The sequence below is a fragment of the Halichoerus grypus genome, chromosome 8, assembly GCF_964656455.1.
Source record: "Halichoerus grypus chromosome 8, mHalGry1.hap1.1, whole genome shotgun sequence".
Classification (NCBI taxonomy): Eukaryota; Metazoa; Chordata; class Mammalia; order Carnivora; family Phocidae; genus Halichoerus; species Halichoerus grypus.
In genome coordinates this window covers 4,470,279-4,492,746 of record NC_135719.1, presented here as the reverse complement: position 1 = coordinate 4,492,746, position 22,468 = coordinate 4,470,279, and the positions used below count along the sequence as shown (strand labels likewise).

General features: G+C 45.0%; 1 protein-coding gene across 1 annotated transcript in view; it reads left to right on the top strand.

Annotated features, from left to right (window-relative positions):
• The window catches only part of PDE8A (phosphodiesterase 8A), a 156,213-nt gene extending 150,486 nt beyond the window's left edge, over nucleotides 1–5,727 (top strand). Inside the window, exons 21-22 of the mRNA XM_078078839.1 lie at nucleotides 3,655–3,784; nucleotides 4,378–5,727. Of these exons, the coding sequence (XP_077934965.1) occupies nucleotides 3,655–3,784; nucleotides 4,378–4,508 (261 nt within the window). The 3' untranslated portion in view covers nucleotides 4,509–5,727. The remainder of the gene's footprint in view (nucleotides 1–3,654; nucleotides 3,785–4,377) is intronic.
• Nucleotides 5,728–22,468: the final 16,741 nt, after the last annotated feature.

Genomic DNA, 22,468 nt, shown 5'->3' with positions numbered 1-22,468 from the left:
ACCTTCATTTCTTCCTCGTTTTTGAAGAACAGTTTTGCCGGATAAAGAATTCTCAGTTGACAGGTTTGTCTTCTAGTCCTTTACATCATTTCTTTCCCTGCTTACCGGCCTCCAAGGCTTCTCCTGAGAAATCAGCCGAGCATCTTACAGAGAATTTCTTGTAACAAGTCAGTTTTCTCTTGCTGCTTTTAAGAGTCTTTGTTTTTGGCTTTTGACAGTTGGGTTATAATGTGTCCCAATATGGTTCTTTTGGGGTTTATTTGGAGTTGTTTAGCTTCTTGGTTTTATAGATTTAGGTCTTTCTTCAAGTGATGGCTGTTTAGGGCTATTTCTTCAAATAGCCTCTGCCCCTTTCTCGACAGGACTCTGATAATGCATATATTGGTCCCTTTGATAATGTCCTGTAAGTCCCTCAGGCTCTTGTCACTTTTCTTCATGTCTTTTTTCTTTCACCTCCTCAGACTTGAGAATTTCAAATGCCCTGTCTTCTGACTTGATTTTTTTTTTCTTCCACCTGCTTACAGCTGCTGTTGAATCTCTCTAGTGAATTTTTCAAATCTTTCTTTGTATTTTTCAGCTCCAGAATTCTATTTGGGTCCTTTTTATAATTTCTTTCTCTTTTTGCTATTCTTATTTGGTTCCTATATCAGTTTCCTGATTTCCTTTAGCCCTTTGTCGTGTTTTCCTTTAGCTCTTTGAGCATCTGTAAGATGGTTATTTTACAGTCTTTGTTTAGTAAGTCCAGTGCCTGTGTTCTTCAGGGGTGGCTTCTGCTGGCTTATTTTCTTCTTTTGGATAGGCTGTTCTCTCCTGTTTCTTTGGCCTTGTGTTGAAAATTGTACATGGGGGTGGGGGCAACGACCCACCTCTCACAGTCTTTGTTCTGGGGGGGGGTAGAGGGAACATATCTTTCAGTCTTTGCAGTTTGCTCTGTGCCGGGGAAGTCCTTCACTAATGAGCCAGGCTCTCTCCAAGCTCCAGGATTAGCCCCACACGAAGGCAGCAGTTCACCTCACGTCGTTTCTGCACAAGTCGTTCCTGGGCCCATGTGTGGCCCTCTCAGTTCTGCTGCATATGCAGCTGCTTTTGAATGTGGACTGTCCAGGTCCTCCCAGCTTCTCCTTGGGGCCTTACGCTACTGGAGGTCTCCACTCATGACATCTTGCCCCCAGCATCTGTGGGTCTGTAAACCCCATGCACTTTCCTAAGCACCAGCCATTGCTTTTGCACGAGAGAGTGGAGTTAGGTGAAACAGAGACCAGCCCTTTGGGCGGCCGTCAGACAGGTTAGAATTTTGCAAATAAGATTAGCTCTACTCCCTCCAGTTCAAGGGAAGCAGCTGGGAATAGGGTTGCTGTTTCCAGACCAAGACTGTGCCAGGGCCGCGGGGTGCGGGGGGAGGTCGAGGGTGATTCAAGACACCATGATGTTTTCTACCATTTTGAATCTCATGGGAAAACCGTCTCCGGAAGAGCCTAAGGGCCCTGGAGGAAGTTCCACGCACCTGTCACACTGGGCCCAAGAGGACCTGGAGTATGAGGGTCTCTCTGATCTCCCGCGGGCCAGCCGCTCCCGTGTGCAGGCAGAGAGGACAGCAGGGACAGAACGGGCACCCGAGCCACACAAGCTGGACTGAGGGAGCCTCTGCCTTGGCTGCCTTGAGAGCGGGTTCGGTGTCCGGCAGAGCCCGAGAGAGAATGTCAGGAGAGCCCCGGGGCCCAGCTCCCCGAGCCAGGCAGCCCCATCAGGCCCTGAACCGGAGGCTCTGCCCGCACTGCCTGCTCCTTCCCGTACCCGCGGCACCAGGCGCGTCCGGACAGCTGCCAGCTGTGGCCTGGCGCAGACCTTTCCCCAGCCAGCAGAAGCCGACCCTTGCTGGCGGGCCCTAGCCGCCCCCGCCCCCGCCCCCCTGCCTGCCCTCTGCACCGCCCCGAGCAGCAGCGGCTCTTGGTGCTGCCGGGAGCGCCGGCCGCCTCCTCGGCCCCGCTCCCAGCACCATCCGCAGCAGCCTCGGTGCCTGTCGGGAGTGCGGGGCCCCGTCCCCTCCAAGGAGCATCCAGGTGGAGCGCTGGGGGAGTGACCCCCTTCCAGGGAAAGTGGGGGGCGCTGTTCTCGCCGGGCCTGGGCGCTCAGAGCCGCCCGTGTGCAGAGCAGCGAGGCCAGCGATGGCCCGGTGTCCGCAGAGACCGCGGGACAGGAAGCTGCTCCCGGTCAGTGGTCAGGGAGAGGTGTGCGGAGAGGGCGGGGCCGCGGCTTGCCCCCGGGACCAGTACAAGGGCAAGGGTGGCAGGCGGTGGGGACCAGCTCCCGCCCCGGGAGGAGTTTTCTTTCTTCGGTTTTGCTGAACACCTGAGCCCTCGGCCCAGCCGGCCGCTCCCCGGGCTCGCCCTCTGTTCGGAGCAGCCCTGCCACCCGGCCCCCACCGCAGGGCCCCCTCGGCCCTGGGTTCTCGCTGCACGTGCTCCCACCAGCAGGTCCTGCGGCGAAGGCCGTGCCAGGTCACTGTGCCCGCTCTCCCCGCTGCACCCCTACGGCGCCCCTGCGCGCGCCCTCCCTGCAGCCCCTCCCTCCGTGTCGAGCAGCCCCTGCGCTCTCCTTCCTCGCCTCACCTGGCCCGGCCGCCGGCACCCCAGGCTCTGGCGAGCTGCTCGGACGGTCGGGAATGATGACCCAGGTTCCCGAGCCTGGGGTAGGGGGGTGGGGGGCACCCCCCTCACGTTTTCCTTTTGAGCTGCCCCCGGAGCCCGTGCCCGCCTTACTGACCCTGTGCTCCATCACCCCCCCACCCCATGTGACCGGTGACCCTCGTGCCTCACTGCGGACATCCCCTCACCCTTTCTCCAGGACACTTTGGTGAAAGCAAGACTTTTTCTTTTTTTTTAAAGATTTTATTTACTTGACAGGAGAGAGGGAACACAAGCAGGGGGAGTGAGAGAGGGAGAAGCAGGCTCCCCGCGGAGCAGGGAGCCCGATGCGAGGCTCGATCCCAGGACCCAGGGATCATGACCTGAGCCGAAGGCAGACGCTTAACGACTGAGCCACCCAGGGGTCCCAAGACCTTATTTTTAAAAAGGAGCTCCCTTATCTCTTTCAAGATAAAATTAAGATCCTGGGGGAAAAGGCAGGCTTATTTTCGTTTTTTTGCAAAGCTGTCTGGAATCCTAAAGACAGTCTAGAAGAGTCTGACTAAAGGACATAAAAACTGCTCGTCTCAGAGCTTTTTTTTCCCCCCACCTCAAGGATCTCAAGGGTGTTTAGAACTTTTTCAAATAAGGTAACTGACTTGAAGTGAGAAGCAGCCCCTGATCCTTCTTTGTGAAGCGGCGCTTTCTTTCCCACCGCTGCGGGCCTGGCACTGGAAACGCTTGCGGGGTAGGGGGGCCGGGGTGTGACGAGCAGCCGAGCGTGTTCGCGGGCCACACAGGCCGCTTGGGATCTCAAGCTTCGGCAAGAAGCTTCCAGGTGTCGGAAAGGAGAGCTGGGCAGGGGGTCATCAGGCCCCCCTGGCACGGAGCCGCCCCACTCCGGGCACACTTGCTGTCTGGGGCAGAGCCGGGTCTTTGGCTCGAGCGGTGGTCACTGCTCCCCACGAGCTCCCGGGTGAGCAGAGCCAGATACTGGAGTCTCCTAATTCGGGCATTTTCTGCTTTACAGACTGATGAGGAGAAGCGGCAGGACTTACCTGTGGTGATGCCAGTTTTTGACAGAAACACCTGCAGCATCCCCAAATCCCAGATCTCCTTCATTGACTACTTCATCACGGACATGTTCGATGCCTGGGATGGTAAGGCCTCTCCCAGCGGGCTTCCCTCAAGAAGGAAAGGGGCAGCCGCATGTTAATAGTGTAGCTGGCTCTAGAATGGGTTTGGGGGCTTAGACTCTCAAGGAGGACTAAGGAGGAGAACTCTGCCTTCCTCGAGGACCCCCGAAGCCTGGGTGCCCTTCCTGCCCCCTCCCCTGCTCACAGCTTCAGCCACCCCGGCCCTGCGTGCTTCCTGGCTCGTGGCTTTTCCCCCCACCCCCTGCCCGCGAGGACGTGGTGTAAGTGAAGCCCGTGTGGAGTCAGAAGCTGGGGGGCGGGGGGGGAACCAGAGAGCCGGTCAGGGCCATCGGTGGGGGGCTCACTGCCTTCCTAACAGCCCCTCCCCCAGGAGCTGATGAAATGCTCAAGCAGATTCACTCCCCTCGGTGGCACCTGCCAGCCTTGTCAGCTCCCGTGAGCCTGGGCTCACTGGACCTGCACGGTGGGTGCGTTTGTGTGGCAGGACGCAGATGTTTGCTGCCACGGATCCTTCCTCAAGATACCCTCTCCTTAGGCAGCCCGGGCTTCTCATCTGAGACTGTGAAGGAGATCACATTCCTGTCCTTTTTCTCCAGCCTTTGTAGACCTGCCTGAGTTAATGCAGCATCTTGACAACAACTTTAAATACTGGAAAGGACTGGATGAGATGAAGCTGCGGAGCCTCCGACCGCCCCCGGAACAGTGCGTCACACCGCCTGGGCCCTGAAGCTTTGTCCCTCCACTCATTTGGAATTCCTGAAGGCAGCCAGAGTTCCTGGGTCCTTTCAGTATTAGGCAGAACAGTGCCCAGGTCTGCAGAGCCTGTGAAAGCACATGGGGCATCGATGACCTTCTGCAGCCACCATCCGATGCCATTGCCACAAAGTGCGACCCAGTCCGCCATATTGGGCCTGCGGCAGGGGCTCTTTAGGAAAGTCAAGGAGAACCAGTTTGCACTAACTTTCCTTATCATGAGCTCAGAGGGACCCTCCAAAGGACACTGATGGATTTCTTCCCAGTGACAGAGAATGTCTTGTTGCAAACAATTTCTCTCAACTGTGTCCAGCACTTACAAACAGCTCATGGCAATCGGAGCTTTAGGAACTTTTTCACATCATAGAAGGTGCAATCACTCACTTTGGAACACTACTGAAAGTGACTTCTCTTTTGAAACTGAGTAGCAAATGAAAAATACAAAAATTTTGAAGTTGATTATTAAATACAAAGAAATTTTGAAGTTGATTAATATCAATTATTAAAATGTTTTATTTATTTTATTAGAAGTTCAATATTTTCTATGAATTTTGAAATACTTCAAAGCCAAAGCCAACTTTAAATGCCATGACCAAATTTACATAATTCATATTCATTAAATATGTATTACTTGGTGTACAGACTTATTTTCATAATGCAAATTAAAACTATAAAATGACACATTTTTACTGCACTACAGAAATATTTGTGTATGTTAGACTCTTTTCTGATTGATGGTAGTTGGGAAAAGCGGTCTTTGGGAGGCTCTGAGTCTAAAGCCCTCCAGGAGAGCACCTCCTCTGTACAGGAAGCAGAGTTCTGAAACTCTGGTCATCTGATGGGCTTTGCCAGTGACTCCCCAAAGTCAACGAAACTCAGACCTAACACCTTTTTCCTAAAATAATTGAATTCCCGAAAATCTGCCTTATTTTACAGTGTTTCTACAAGATACTCCCTATGAAAGAACAAAAATGGACTATTTAGTGAGCTGATATTTTATAACCAATCTGTTTTCATCTGAGGTGGGAAGCTTTGATTCCAGAAATTTATAAAGTTCTGTATCTTCACGTTTTGAATAAGTGTAGTACCGTAAAAAATGACACATGATAACATGTCCAAGTGTTTGTCATTTCATTTTAAAGTTGTATTTTTCCCCAGATAAAAATGAAATTAAACTATTTGTTTTTAAGAAATCATGTGTCACCTTTTCATTGGAGTCTTATAATACTTAAAATAAGATACCTTTATATTACAGAGAAGATTAATAGTTAAATGACTTTTTCAAGGTCACAAAAAGACAGATGAATATGTTGAAAACTTCTCACTGCTTGGTACCCATTTAAAGCTGTCAGGGCTGGGGGCGCCTGAGTGGCTCAGTCGTTAAGCGTCTGCCTTCGGCTCAGGTCATGATCCCAGGGTCCTGGGATCGAGTCCCACATCGGGCTCCCTGCTCGGCGGGAAGCCTGCTTCTCCCTCTCCCACTCCCCCTGCTTGTGTTCCTGCTCTCGCTATCTCTCTCTCTGTCAAATAAATAAATAAAATCTTAAAAAAAAAAAAAAAAACTTAAAAAAAATAAAATAAAATAAAGCTGTCAGGGCTGGCTCCTCAGGAGTCCCTTTTTCTAAGGAAACAAAGACCCCTCTTCCTGTGTGAAGACATTTGACCTAGCTTGGTCATTGTAGACCGAGGTGGGAGAAAGCCCTCTCCTCTCCTCTCTGTGCCAGGAAAGAAAAGGAAATGACTTCCATGAGCAACTCAACCATCATGAAGTAGAGAGAGCAGGGCATGCGACACCTAGAATCTGCACCGCCCAGACCACCACAATAATCCAAAAGAGACTTTAAGAAGAGTATGCCTAACGTGTTTCAAGAGAGAAAAGCAGCAATAGAAACCATAAGGTAAGCCAAGGTAGTTTTAAAAATAGGTAGATTTGAGAAAGAACCTAATAGACATTCTAGATATGAAGAATATAGTCATTGAAACAAACAGAAAACTCCTGCAGAGATTTAACAGAAGGCCGGACGTAAGAGAGAAGTGGTAAACTGGAAGACTTGAAGTTACAGCCCAGCAGCACAGAGGTTTTAAATTAAAGCAAAATTAAAATACAGAAGGTTGAATGAAATGCTTCAAAATATGTCTAAATTAGGAGATCCAGAATAAGTGGGAGAGGCACTATCCAAAGAAAGCCCGAGAGTCCCTCAGGGTTTGAGAGACACACACCCTCAGATTTAAAGGGCGCACTGAACCCCAAGTAGGAAAAACAAAACCCATCTACACAACATGGTGTGGAGCTCCAAGAGGAAAACGTAACAGTTGTGAGAAAAGACTGATCACTTACAAGGGAACTAGTGTTAGACTGCTGTCAGACTTCTCAGTGACCACAGCCAGAAGACTAAGGAATAACCTCTTCAAAATATGCAAGGAAACTGTCAGCCTAGAATCACATACCCAACTAAACTATCAAGAGTGAAGTTGTGGAGTACAATTTTAGACATGCACACAGTTAATTATAAACAGACTCCTGTGGAAAGAAATGCTGAAAGATATACTTCTATAAAATGAGTCCAGAAGAAAGAGGTAGGTTATGAAAGCAACAGTAAACAAAGAAGTTGGTAAATATCTGGGCAAGGCTAAGTAAGTATACTGAGTGGGGCAAAAATAATAGTGATGTATCATCAGGAAGGGGCAGGTATATAAGAGGATAAGTTAAATGTTGCAGAGGACAAAAGAGATGTTTATTACAGACTTTCAATATGATTACCTAAAAGTTAAGGGAAATTGTCAAAGGAATAAAAGAATATGGAATTTAAAAGCACTAAAAGCTAAGTGAAGAAATAAAATGTAACAGGACAAATCTGGGTGGCTCAGTCAGTTGAACATCAGACTTGGTTTCAGCTCAGGTCATGATCTCAGGGTCATGAGATCAAGCCCTGCATCAGGCTCTGTGCTCAGCACAGAGTCTGCTTGAGATTCTCCCTCTGCCCCTTCCCCGCACTTGCACATTCTCTCTCATGCACTCTCTCTCAAGTAAATCTTTTTAAAAAATAAATTAAAAAAAAAAAAGAAAATGTAACTAATGCAACCTGTAAGAGATAAATGGAAAAATAAACTATGAATAAGACAATGACAGAAATAAGTACAAATATAAGCACACAGCATCTACATAATCAATACTAGATTAAAGATCTGTAGGTGAAAAATTACCTGTTGACATGGGACTATGGAAACATTCCTAAAAGGACACCAAAGCCTTTAGAAAGCACACAAATAAATTATCTACAAGTTAAAAATTCTATATGACAAAATACTTAAGTCATGCTAGAAACCATGCCACGGATGAGGGATGACCTACAGAAGTAACAAATTCATATGCAAAATATGTAAAGAATGCCTAGAAGTCTGTAAGGGCAAAAAACCAAAGTATTTTATACCCTTCAGATTAACAAGTTTTTAGCATCTGACAATACCAAGTGCTGATGAGAGGATGAGAAAATGTGAACTTTCAGACTTCTGTGTAGGAAGGTAAGAACCACAGTGGAAAGCAATTTGGAAATATCCACTAAAGTTCCTCAATTCAGCAATTTTACTTCTAGATCCTAGAGAAATTTGCCAGTGTGCACAAAATGATGTATTTAAGGATCTTCACACTAGGATTTTGTCACAGTGAAAAAGTAGCAACAGTCTAAATGTCCTTAGGAGTAGAATGGATAAAGAGATTGTGACTTCATACTCAGACTGTGGTATATTGTGGTAGACCATTTCTCCCAATGGTCCCTGCCTCCTGGTATCCACAACTTTGGGATGGACCTAGTAGTTTGCTTCTAACCAGTAATGTATGGCAAAAATGATGGTGTGACACTTCCAAGATGTGGCTACAAAAGATAATATGCTCGTTTCCTAGGGCTGCCCTAACAAGTGACCACAAATGGGTAGCTTAAAACAGCAGAAATTTATTTTCTCATAGTTCTGGCGACCAGAAATCTGCGATCAAGCTGTCGACAAAGTGGTTCCTTATGTAAGTTCTAAGGGTGGAGCCATCCCATGCCTTTCTCCTAGCTCTTGGTAATTGCCAGCAATCCTTAGCATTCCTTGGCTAGTAGATGCATCCTTCCAATTTTTGCCTCCGTCTTCACGTGGCCTCTGTGTATCTGTATGACATCTCATAAGGACACCAGTCATTTAGGGCCCACTCGGATTTCAAACATTCCAGCTCACAATCCTTAATTAATTCCATCTGCAAAGACTCTCTTTCGAAATAAGGCCCCATCCTGGGGTTCTAGGGGATCTGAATTTTGGTGAATACTTCAACCCATTACAGATAGTGATATCCATCTTATTCACACCCTCTTGTTCTTATTTGCTTGCTCTGATGAGGCAAGCTACTCTGTTGTGAGCTGCTCCTTGGAGAAGCCCATGTGGCAAGAAAGTGAGGGTATCCTCCAGCCCACAACCATGATGCAAAGGAGTCATGCTGCCAGCAACAACACGAGTGTGTTGGAAGCAGATTCTGCCACAGCGGGCCTTCAGATGGGACCGCAGCCCAGCAGACACCTTGATTACAGCCTTAGGAGAGACCCTGAGCCAGACAACTAGGGATCCACACTTGGATCGTACCCACAGAAATCCAGATACTCAATGTTTTGTTAAGCCAGCCAACTTTAACGTACTGCACACTAACAAATAACTGATACGTGTACTATGCACAGCAGTTAAAAAGAATGAAGTAGAGTACAGATGTCAACTGGGAAAAAGTGTAAGAACAAGAATGAAAAGGCTAAATTGCAATAGGACACCATTCACATAAATTTTTTCGAATACCCAAAACAATACCCTGTTGTTCGTGGAAAAAGTAATGGTAGGAACATTAAAATGTTGAGGAAGTTCACAAATATGGTGAATTGGCTTGTGCAACACTAAGATCCCGATGTACACACAAACTAGAGAGCCAAAAGCTTTCCCGCCAAACTCCCTCGCACCGACATTTCCGTATCTAATTTAGGATCACCTGTCAGATGCAACTGCACAAGATTCTTGATTTAGAAGTGAGTCAGAAGGGGAGAGGAGAACACAGAGGCCTACGTTTTGCGCGTCAGAAACGGCCTCCCGTGCCCGTGGCTGCAGTGGAGGAGTTCCGACTGTGGTAGAAGCAGGAAGGCTCCGGGGCCACAACAGCGGACTTGGCCACACAGCCCAGCTCAGCCCTGAAGCGTGGTTTTAGGGAGACTTTCTGGGAAACTCAGGCAAGACTCTGTTTCTTCAGTCCTTCCACTGATAAATCCCTTCTGCTTCAACTGGCTAGGGGAGGAGGGAGTTCTCTGTTCTCAAAATTAAGGAATCTGACCAAGAGCAGAAGGCCACACACCAGCCAACTTCTTGAAAGTGGTTCTTGGGGGCAGGGGAGGGATGTGTACTGGGGAGACATTCAAAGGGAACTATCCTCATTTTATTTTTAAAAGTAAACATCTAGAGCAGATAGCAAAATATTAACATTTATTAATTTTGGTGATGAGTATATGTTTTTTAAAAATATATTACTCCACTTTTTAATATGTTGAAATATTTCATAATCTTTAAAAATGAGATCATGCCTGGTGACAAGGTGGCTAGGAGAATATATTTAAGTAGAGAAAGTCTAAGTAGTGTGCGAAACAGGGAAGTCACATGAAAACAATGATGAAGTCAACTATAAAAAATATATATACCAACCACAGTAATTCAAAAGAAAAGGGAAAGGTTTGTGGTTTATTTGACAAAAAGCTTACTTCCACAATACTGGTTTTTGGAGACTTCTATAAGGAAAAAATTCAGTAGAAAAAAATAGAAACATGATATGAACAGAAAATTCATAGAAAACAGCAGTATAAGAGTTTCTTAAACAAAAGTTTATGCTAAACCTGATAGTAATTGATACAAATTAAACCAATTTGAGATATTTTTCAGCTTTAAGATTAGTAAAGAACAAAAAGTTTGGTAACACAATGTGTTCACAAGGATGTGTGGACACAGACACTCTGACACAGGACAAGTGAGTGTAAATTGGTACGACCTCCATGGAGGGCAACTTTGTCAAATCTATCCGAGTCACAAATCTATGTGCATTGTGACCTAACTACTTGCAAACGTATCTTAAGATATACTCACACATGAGAAATGACACGTATACATAATTATTTACAACAGCCATGCATATAATAGTAAAAGGCTGGAAATAGCTTAAATGTCTATCATTTAAGAAGAGTAAGTAAATATGTGATGGTATGTATGTTCCCGCAGTGGATACCATGCAGATATAAATGAGAAGGTTCTTTGTGTTACTTATATGAAGAGATTATAAAGATGTGTTGATAAGTGTGGGGGAAAGCCTAACACAAAATTTGTGTGTGTGTAGAGAGAGAGAGCAAGAAAATGAGCACACTAGAATTGTTTAAACGCTAAATAAGCTTAAAATCTCTGTTGTACATGCAGGAAACAATACAGGTTGCCTGTGGAGAAGGCATTGGTGGCTCGGGAACAGGGCTGGAGGGGAGACTTCTCGTTGTATGTTCATTGTCCCTTTTGAATTTTAAATAGTGCCCCTGACAAATATAAAAGATTTGAAAAAATGAAAAGGCACACCCTATTTTCAGGATGAGTTAATTTTGCAAAGATGTCATTTTTTCCCCCTCAACTATTCTATGAATTGAGCATGATTCCCAATTGAAAAAAAAAAAAAGTCTTTTTAATCTAGCCCAGTCATTCTAAGGTTCATACAGTATGTGAAGCAAAGTCAGGAAAATTCTGAATATGAACAGCACAGAGAGAGGACGAGGCCAAGATATAGAAACATATTTAAAAGCTGCCATTAATAAACAGTGATGCACTGACCCCTATTTGGTTGAGTAAACGGAACTGAATAGAGCCAGAAATCGGCCAAAACACACACAGGTATTTAGTATATGATACAAGTTGCTATTTCCCATCACTGGAGGAAAGATGGATTTATTCAATAAATGTTGGGATGACTAGGTAGCTATCAGAAATAATGTGCAAATGCTTTAAAAGTAAACAAACAAAAACAGGATGGGGGCATTTAGGGAAGATGATGTAGGAGGATCCCGAGCTCCCCCGCCCCACAGACACACCTCGGTAACAGCTACGTATATACAACTAACTCTGAAAACCTGAAGACTGGCGAACAGACCTTCCACGGTTAATCGTATAGAAGAGGTCACACTAAAAACGGGAGGGGCAGAGGCATGGTTGGGAACCAAACCCCCAGTGAGACTAACTACAAATGGGAAGGACACCACAAGCACAGAGAAGCAGGAGGATCAGACCCCCACCCCAGCACCGGGAAGATGAGTCCCTAAGACATCTGGCTCTGAAAACCACAGGGGTTTAACTCCTGGAGAGCTGGAGGGCAATAGGAAACTGAGTCCCTGTCCTTAAAGGGCCAGCATAATACATAAGGTGGCTGAGACACTGGACAGAAACAGCAGTTTGAGAAGTGCTTGTGCAGTGCATGCGAAGCAGATTTGCTGACTAAGACCGCGTGCTGGCGGGCCAGGGATCTTCAGATTTCTCCAGAACCAAAACTGCCGGTGGGCACCATTTCCCTTCCCCTCCGCCAGCCTAGACAGCCAGACGTTTGTGGGAGTCGGCGCGAACACCCTCCATCTATCTTACCAGCACTGCATACCCTACTCTAATATTCCCCTGTGAACCCGCCCCCCCCAGCCCCCCATCCTCTGCAGGCACCCCTCCAAAGCAGCTCCTGTGCTGCCAAACCCTGCAGGCAGCCCTGGCAGGGACCAAAACCCGCCAGGTGACTCCTGCTCTAGGGAAGAGGGGAAATAACCCCCCCTCCCCCCACCCCGCCCGAGTGCCTGCCAGTCTAGCAGCCGGGCGTCTTCCCTGGCTGCACAGGAGGCAAGCCCTGCGCTTGGATGTGCCTGCGTCTGCGGCAGAGGCTAATGACAGCCAGGCTGGCTGCTGGCCCACCACCAGCGAGCCCAGAGCGGCTTCAGGTCTCCCAATAGCACAGGGACCAAACCCAGCACAGCGCACCCCCAGCGGGCAAAGCGAGTCATCTCAGCCAGCCGGGCTGAAGGCCAGTGTGGCTCGGCCATGCAGTAGGGCACATGCAGCCCACACAGGGGACAGCCCAGAGCACCTGGTCACCAGAGCAATTATGCTGTAAGGCACCACAGGACCTCTTCTACACAAGCCACTACTTTCAAGACCAGGAGACATGGGTGGCCTCCCTAATGCACAGAAAGAGACAGAGAGAGACAACATGAGAAGGCCAAGGAATGTGTCCCAAATGAAAGAACAAGACAAATCACAGCAAAAGAGCTAAATAAAATGGAGATAAGCAACAGGCTTGATAAAGAATTCGAAGTAATGTTCATAAAAATACTCAGTGGACGGGGGCACCTGAATGTCTCAGTCAGTTAAGTATCTGCCTTCAGCTCAGGTCATGATCCCAGGATCCTGGGATCGAGCCCCGTGTCAGGCTCTCTGCTCTGCGGGGAACCTGTTTCTCCCTCTCCTGCTCTCCCTGCTTGTGTTTGCTCTCTCTGTCAAATAAATAAATAAAATCTTTAAAAAAAGATACTCAGTGGACTTAAGAGTGGATGAACTCAGAACTTCAACAAAGAGATAGAAAATATTAAAAAGAACCAGTCAGAGATGAAGAATTTAATAACTGAAATAAAAAATACACTAGAGGGAATCAACGGCCAATTAGAGGATGCAGAAGAACAGATCAGCAACCTGGAAGACAGTGTAATGGAAAACAACCAAGCTAAACCACAAAAAGAAAAAAGAATAAAAAATGAGAATAGGTTAAGGGAACTCAGCGACACTATCAAGTGTGATAACATTTGTATTCCAGGGATCCCAGGAGGAGGAGAGAGAGATGGGGACAGAAAATTTATTTGAAGAAATAATAGCTGAAAATTTCCCTTATCTAAGGAAGGACACAGACATCCAGGTCCAGGAATCACAGAGAGCCCCAAACAAGATGAAGCCAAAGAGGTCCACACCAAGACACATTGTTAAAATGGCAAAATGTAATGATAAAGAGAGAATTTTGAAAGTAGCAAGAGAAAAGAAAACAGTTACACACAAGGGAAAACAGTTACACACAAGGGAAACCCCTCTGATTTTTTAGCAGAAACTTTGCAAGTCAGAAGAGAGCGGCAGGATATATTCACAGAGCTGAAACAGAAAAACAGAAAAACAAAAAAAAACACAAAAAACCTGCAACCAAGAATAATCTACCCAGCAAGGTTATCATTCAGAATTGAAGAAGAGTTTCCCAGCCAAACAAAAGTCAAAGGTGCTCATTACCACTAACCTGGCCTTGTAAGAACTCTTTAAAGGGAATTCTTTGGAAAGAAAAGGCCATAACTAGAAAAAAATTATGAAGGAAAAAAATTCACAAGTAAAAGCAAACAGAGTAAATGTAGAAGATTAATCCCTACCTATAAAGCCAGTAGGGAGGTTAAAACACAAAAGTAGTAAAAATCAATTATATCTAAAATTTCAGTCAAGAGATACACAAACTAAAAAGATGTAAAATACGACATCATACAAATAAGATGTGAAGTGGGAAGTAAAAATTCCGTGCTTTTAGGGGCATGTGGGTGGCTCTGTCAGTTAAGCGTCTGCCTTCAGCTCAGGTCATGATCCCAGGGACCTGGGATGGAGCCCCGCATCTGGCTCTCTGCTTGGTGGGGAGCCTTCTTCTCCCTCTCCCACTTCCCCGCTGTGTTCCCTTGCTCGCTGTGTCTCTCTCTGTCAAATAAATAAATAAAATCTTTAAAAAAAAATTCATTGCTTTCTAACTTAAGCAACCATCAACTTAATATGTTCTGCTACATATTTAGGATTTTTTTAAAGATTTTTTTATTTATTTGACAGAGAGAGAGCACAAGCAGGGGGAGCAGCAGAGGGAGAGGGAGAAGCAGGCTCCCCGCTGAGCAGGGAGCCCAATGTAAGACTCGATCCCAGGACCCTGGGATCATGACCTGAGCTGAAGGCAGACACTTAACCAACTGAGCCACCCAGGTGCCCCTATATTTAGGATGTTATATATGAACCTAATGGTAACCACAAATCAAAAACCTTTAATAGGCATACACAAAAAAGAAAAAGGACTCCAAACATCACACTAAAGGAAACCATCAAACCACAAGGAAAGAGAGGAGGACAAAGGAAGAGAGAAGAACAACAACAAAAAACCTAGAAAACAATTAACAAGTGGCAGTAAGTACATACTCACCAATAATTACTTCAAATACAAATGCTCCATTCAAAAGACATAGGGTGGGCGTGCCTGGGTGGCTCAGTTGGTTCAGCATCCAACTCTTGATTTCAGCTCAGGTCATGATCTCAGGGTCATGAGATTGGGCTCCGTGCTCAGCACAGGGTCTGCTTGGGATTCTCTCTTTCCCTCTCCCTCTGCCCCTCCCCCCCCCCCCCGCTCATGCTCTCTCAATAAATAGAGAAATAAATTAAAAAGATATAGGGTGACTTAGCTGATTTAAAAAAAAAAACAAGATCCATCTATATGCTGCCTGCAAGAGACTCACTTCAGACCTAAAGACACATAAAGATTGAGAGTAAAGGGCTGGAAAAACATATACGATGCAAATGGAAGTGAAAAACAGCTAAGGTAGCAATACTTTGACTCAACAAAATAGACTTTTTTTTTTAAAGATTTTATTTATTTGAGAGCGAGAGAATGAGACAGAGAACACGAGAGGGGGTAAGGTCAGAGGGAGAAGCAGACTCCCTGCTGAGCAGGGAGCCTGATGTGGGACTCGATCCCGGGACTCCAGGATCATGACCTGAGCCGAAGGCAGTCGCTTAACCAACTGGGCCACCCAGGCACCCAACAAAATAGACTTTAAAACAAAGAGTGTAACAAGAGACAAAGAAGGGCACTATTTAGTGATAAAGGGATCCATCCATCAAGAGTAATTGTAAAAAATCGGGGAGGGTATGTGCTCTGGTAAGCGCTGTGAATTGTGCAAGACTGTTGAATCTCAGATCTGTACCTCTGAAACAAATAATGCAATATATGTTAAGAAAGAAAAAAAGAAGAAGAAGAATGTAGCAGGAGGGGAAGAATGAAGGGGGGGAAATCGGAGGGGGAGAAGAACCATGAGAGACGATGGACTCTGAAAAACAAACTGAGGGTTCTAGAGGGGAGTGGGGTGGGAGGATGGGTTAGCCTGGTGATGGGTATTGAGGAGGGCACATTCTGCATGGAGCACTGGGTGTTATGCACAAACAATGAATCATGGAACACTATATCTAAAACTAATGATGTAATGTATGGGGATTAACATAACAATAAAAAATTTAAAAAAAAAGAGTAATTGTAAAAAATCTATGCACCCAACATAGGGGCACTTGAATACATAAAGCAAATATTAACAGACATGAAGGGAGAAATTGACAATAATATAATACTAGTAGGGGACTTTAACATCCCACTTCCATCCATGAATAAATCATCCAGACAGAAAATCAAAAAGGAAACAGATACTATAAATGACACATTCGATCAGAGGACCTAACGGATATTCACAGAACATTCTATCCAAAAACAGTGGAATACACATTCTTTTCAAGTGCACATAGAACACTCTCCAAGACAGATCACGTTAGACCACAAAACAAGTCTCAATAAATTTAAGAAGACTGAAATCCTAGCAAGCACTTTTTCCAACCACAATGGTATGAAACTAGAAATCAATTACAAGAAAAAATTTGGAAAAAACACAAATACATGGAGGCTAAACAACACAATGGGTCAACCATAGTCAAAGAGGAAATCAAAAAACACATGAAGGCAAATGAAAACAAAAACACAATGATCCAAAATCTTTGAAATACAGCAAAAGCAATTCTAAGTTTACAGCAGTACAGACTTACCTCGAGAAACAAGAAGTATCTCAAACAACAAAAATTACACCTAAAGAAGCTAGAAAAAGAAGAGCAAAAACCAAAACTAGTATGAGGAAGGAAATAAAAATTAGAGCAGAAATAAATGAGAGACTAAAAAAATAGGAAATCAAGAGCTAGTCTTTGAAAAGATAATCAAAATTTATAAACCTTCATCCAGATTCATCCAGAAAAAGAGCACTCAAATAAATAAAATCAGAAACAAAGGAGGAGAAATAACCGATACCACATAAACACAAAGAATTATAAGACAATTTATGGAAAACTACATACCAACAAATTGGACAACCTAGAAGAAATGGACAAATACCTAGATATATAAAATCTTCCAAAACTGAATCAGGAAGAAACAGAAAATGTGGCCAGACCAATTACTAGTAATGAATCAAATCAGGAATCAAAAAAACTCCCCAAAAGTCCAGGTCCAGACAGCTTCATTGGTGAATTCTACCAAACATTTAAAGAGGAGGTAATACCTATTCTTCTGAAACTACTTCAAAAAATAGAAGAGGAAGGACAATTTCCAAATTCCTTCTATGAGGCCAGCACTACCCTGATACCAAAACCAGATAAAGACACCATAAAAACAGAAAACTGCGGGCCATTATCTTTGATGAACACAGATGCAAAATTCCTCAACAAAATAGCAAACCAAATTCAATAATACATTTAAAAAGTCATTCACCACAATCAAGTGGAATCTATTCCAGGGATATGAGGTAGTTCAATATTCATGAATCAATAACATCACGGTACCTCATGGTACATCACATGAACAAGACAAAGGATAACAATGATCATCTCGATAGATGCAGAAAAGCCATTTGCCAAAATACACCCATTCATGATGAAAACTCTCAACATAATCAAGGCCATATAAGAGAAACCCATAGCTAACATCACACTCAATGATGAAAAGCTGGGAGCTTTGCCCCTAAGATCAGGAACAAGACAAGGATGTCCACTCTCATCACTTTTATTCAACATAGTATTAGAAGTCCTAGCCACAGGGCGCCTGGGTGGCTCAGTTGGTTAGGCAACTGCCTTTGGCTCAGGTCATGATCCTGGAGTCCTGGGATTGAGTCCCGCATCGGGCTCCCTGCTCAGCGGGGAGTCTGCTTCTCCCTCTGACCCTCCCCCCTCTCATGCTCTCTCTATCTCATTCTCTCTCTCAAATAAATAAATAAAATCTTTAAAAAAAAAAAAAAGAAGAAGAAGTCCTAGCCACAGCAATCAGACAAGAAAAAGAAATAAAAGGCATCCAAATGGGTAAGAAAGAGGTAAAACTGTCACTATTTGCAGATAACATGATACCATACATAGAAAACCCTAAAGACTCCACCAAAAAACTATTACAACTACAAATGAACTCAGTAAAGTTGCAGGATACAAAATTAATGTACAGAAATCTTTTGCATTTCTTACCCTGACAACAAAATAGCAGAAGAAAAATTAAGAAAAAAAAAAATCTCATTTACAATTGCACCAAAAAGAATGAAATATCTAGGAATAAATTTAACCAAGGAGGTGAAAAAACTATACTCTGAAAACTATAAAACACTGATGAAAGAAATTGAAGATGGCACAAACAAATGGAAAGGTATATCATGGTCATGGATTGGAAAAATATTGTTAAAATGTCCGTACTACTCAAAGCAATCTACAGATTTAAGGCAATCCCTATGAAAATACTAATGGTATTTTTCACAGAATATAAGTAATCCTAAAATTTGTATGGAACCACAAAAGACCTTGAATACCCAAAGCAATCTTGAAAGAAAGAAGTACAAAGCTTGAGGTATCACAATCCCAGATTTCTACAAAGCTCTAATAATTCAAACAGTATGGTACTGGCACGAAAATAGAAACATAGGTCAATAGAACAGGACAGAGAGCCCATAAATAAACTGACACGTAATGGTAAATTAATCTACGATAAAAGAGGCAATAATATACAATGCGGAAAAGATAATCTCTTCAACAAATGGTGCTGGGAAAACTGGACAGCTACATGCAAAAGAATGAAATTGGGTCACTTTCTTACACTATACACAAAAATAAACTCAAAATGGATTAAAAACCTAATGTGAGGGGCACCTGAGTGGCTCAGTCGGTTAAGCATCTGTCTTCAGCTGAGGTCATGATCTCAGGGTCCTGGGATAGAGGCCCGCATCGGGCTCCCTGCTCAGCGGGGAGCCTGCTTCTCCTTCTCCCTCTGCCTCTCCCCCTGCTCATGCTCGCTCTCTCTCATTCACGCTCTCAAATAAATCTTAAAAAAAAAAAAGATCCAATGTGAGACCAGAAACCATATAACTGCCACAAGAAAACATAGGCAGAAATCTCTTGACCATCAGCCTTAGCACTGTATTTATGGATATGTCTCCTCAGGTAAGAGAAACAAAAGCAAAAACAAACTACTGGGACTACAAATAAAAAGCTTTTGCACAGCAAAGGAAACCATCAACAAAACAAAAAGGCAACCCAGTGAATGGGAGAATTTACTTGCAAATGACATATCTGATAAGGGGTTAATATCCAAAAATATATAAAGAACTTATACAAACTCAACACCAAAAAACAAAACAAAAAACCCAAAAAACCCTCCCACAAATAATCCAATTTAAAAAGGGCAGAGGTGCGCCTGGGTGGCTCAGTTGGTTAAGTGTCTGCCTTTGGCTCAGGTCATGGTCCCAGGGTCCTGGGATTGAGCCCCTCATTGGCGGGCTCCCTGCTCAGCGGGGAGCCTGCTTCTCCCGCTCTCTCTGACCCTCCCCTCTGCTCATGCTCACGCACTCTCTAATAAATAAATAGAATCTTTAAAAGGGGGGGGCAGAGGACCCGAATAGACATTTTTCCAAAGAAGACATACAGATAGCCAATAGACACATCAAAAGATGCTCAACATCACTCATCCTCAGGGAAATGCAAATTGAAACCACAATGAGATATCACCTCACACCTGTCAGAATGGCTAATATCAAAAAGACAAAAAACAGCAAGTGTTGGCAAGGATGTGGAGAAAAGGGGACCCTCGTGCACTGTTGGTGGGAATATAAGTTGGTTCAGCCCTTGTGGAAAACAGTATGGAGGCCCCTCCAAAAATTAACAGAACTACTATACAATCCAGTAATTCCAATACTGGGTATTTACCCAAAGAAATCAAAAACACTAATTTGAAAAGATATATGCACCCTTATGTTTACTGCAGCATCATTTACAACAGCCAAGATATGGAATGAACCTAAGGGTCCATCAATAGTTGAATGGATAAAGAAAAGGTGAAACACACATACACACACACACTGGATTATCACTCAGGCACCAAAAAATCCTGAGATGGGGGCACCTGGGTGGCTCAGTTGGTTAAGCATGACCTTTAGCTCAGGTCATGATCTCAGGGTCTTGGGATTGAGTCCTGTATGGGGCTCTGCGCTCAGCGGGAAGTCTGCTTCTCCCTCTGCCCCTCCCCCAGCTCATGCTCTCCCTCTCTTTCTCTCAAATAAATCTTTAAAAAAAAAAAAAACATTTAAAAAATCATGAGTACCATCGGTGACAACATGGATGGACCTAGAGGGTATTATGCTAAGTGAAATAAGTCAAAGACAAATACCATATGATTTCAGTGGAATCTTAAAAACAAAACAAGCAAACAAAAACTCAGAGAACGGAGTTCTCTTAAATACAGAGAACTTCTGGTTGCCGGAGAGGGAAGGGCAAAATAGGTTAAAGGGATTAAGAGGTACAAACTTCCACTCATAAAATAAATAATTAATGGAGATGAAATGTAGGGCATTGGGAATGTAGACACTAATATCTAATAAGGTCAGCTGCTGACAGATGGTGACTGCACTCACGCTGAGTCATGTATAGAATTGTCGGGTTAATGCCATGCACCTGAGACCAACACTGTATGTTAATTATACTTCAATTTAAAAATAAAAAACTAAAATAAACAATAAGCATAGGAATAGCAGAAGAAACCATGAAGAAAGTATCTTTACCACCTCACAGTGGAAAAGACATGAAAAAGAGCCAGAGGTCATAAAAAGAAAGGAAGGAAGGAAACTGCCAATTTCACCTGTTTTTAAGAGACAAGCCAATGTGCCCAGGCCGGGGCTGGGGGGGGGCGGGGGGCACCCAGCATGAACACGCAGCAGGCGGGCACCACGCAGAATCCTCCCGGGCGCTCCCTGCCGCCCTGTCTCTGAGGTTGAGCGATTAGAAGCAACCAAAAATTTGCCCCCACAACAGGTGACTGTTTTTAAGAAAAGTTTCCTATGATTCCAAATAGAGTTCTTTGCAACCACTAAAAACAATGATTTAGAAAATTAGTCAGTGAAACTGGACACCTCAAGACTGTGTCGTTACGTGAAAAATGCTGAAGAACAGTGTACATGGAATGACCCATTTTGGGGGGAAAGGGGCAGATTCGCGTGATTAAGGGGAACACTAGGAGGGAGATGTCAGACCTTGCAAATTGCAAAAGCAATCCAGTGTGTTACATTCGGGGGACCCCCGGAGAAGCGCAGGCAGGTGGGAAAGCCCCAGGGGGGGGCCCCAGCCTCCGGAGATACGCGCTGGAAACGGAAATGGACTCTGTATGAAGCCCGCACCTTGTGAAGCTCCATGGACGGGACACAAGTCTTGAAGTAGTCAAGGGTGAGGTGGGGAGGGGACGGCGGAAGGGCACTGGGGTCCCTGGCTGCTGGGGTCCCTGTGGCGGCCACGCCCAAGGCCCGGGACCCCTGGGGACGTCCAGGGCTGGAGAGCAGCAGAGCAAGGCGAGTGTTCCAGATCTGCCTCCTGCCTGAGCAACCTCACAGGGCATGGAGCTCCACCCGGGAAGGACAGTGACACGAGAGCCCTACTAGTGTGTCCCTCGAGAACGGAGAGAAGCCCAACGATGAAATTTTAAATAGAAGCCAAAGTTACCCACCTGGCAAAAGACCAATGTCTGTCTGCCCACCTCCCTGGAGCTGAACCCTCCCATAAGGGAGAGGGAAAGGTCACAGGATCGTAGGAAACAGTTTTGCTCCCATTTCTTCAAAGAAATAATTGGATGTGGAAGAAGCAGCTTCTGAGTCACAAGGAAGCCTTTTCCCCAAGGATTGGCATCAGAAACAATGGGGAAAGGAATTATTCAAGCCATCAGCTCACAACAGGCTCAGGAAGAAGCTGAATAAACTTTAAACAATTTGTCTCATCCTGCGATACGAAGAGGAAATTTCAGCAAGTTGAGAACGCTCGTGTGTGCACAGTTACACGCCCTTCCACTCCGCGGATAGGGTCTTGCGCCCCGAGAGAAAGAGGGACGGGTCTTCGCTCCCTCCCCGATGCCTGTGCGTAGGAGGACAGTGCCCACAGCCCCTGCCTTCTCCCTGGGGACACGCAGCCTGCAGGCCCCACCCACCACTGTCCCAGAACCCGCATTCCAGCAGTCTCTGATGGGTCTGTGGGATGGGGAGAATAAAGGCAAAAGAAATACAGGAAAATTAAAATTCCTTTGCAGCCCATTGACCAGTACTTGAGACAGAGTGACCTTCCATGACCTTCCTTCAGGAGATCAACTGCCTGGGCTAAGGGCAAAAGGCAACCTTAGCCTGACATGAGCCCAACCCCCAGGATCCTATAAGTCTTCCTTAACACATAAAAATCCCTTTGGGAACTTCCTTTATCTCGGCCCCACCCAGGATATAGGTTAGCAATCATCCTCCAAACATATGGCCCACTGATGTCCATCTGCAGGGTCTCATGACGAAGGTTTTCCGGGACAGTAGTAAATGACCCCTCAGGGTCCTGGACACCTTGCTTCCAAATTCCTGAGACTTACACTGTCCCTAACCCCCTCCCAACCTGAAAGTATACGATGGGCCACTCCTCACGCCCCCAGTGCAGGCAGGCTCTTTCTTCCCATGGGTCCCGTCCCCGTGCTTAAGTAAACCACCTTTTCTGCACCGAAGACGTCTCACGAATTCT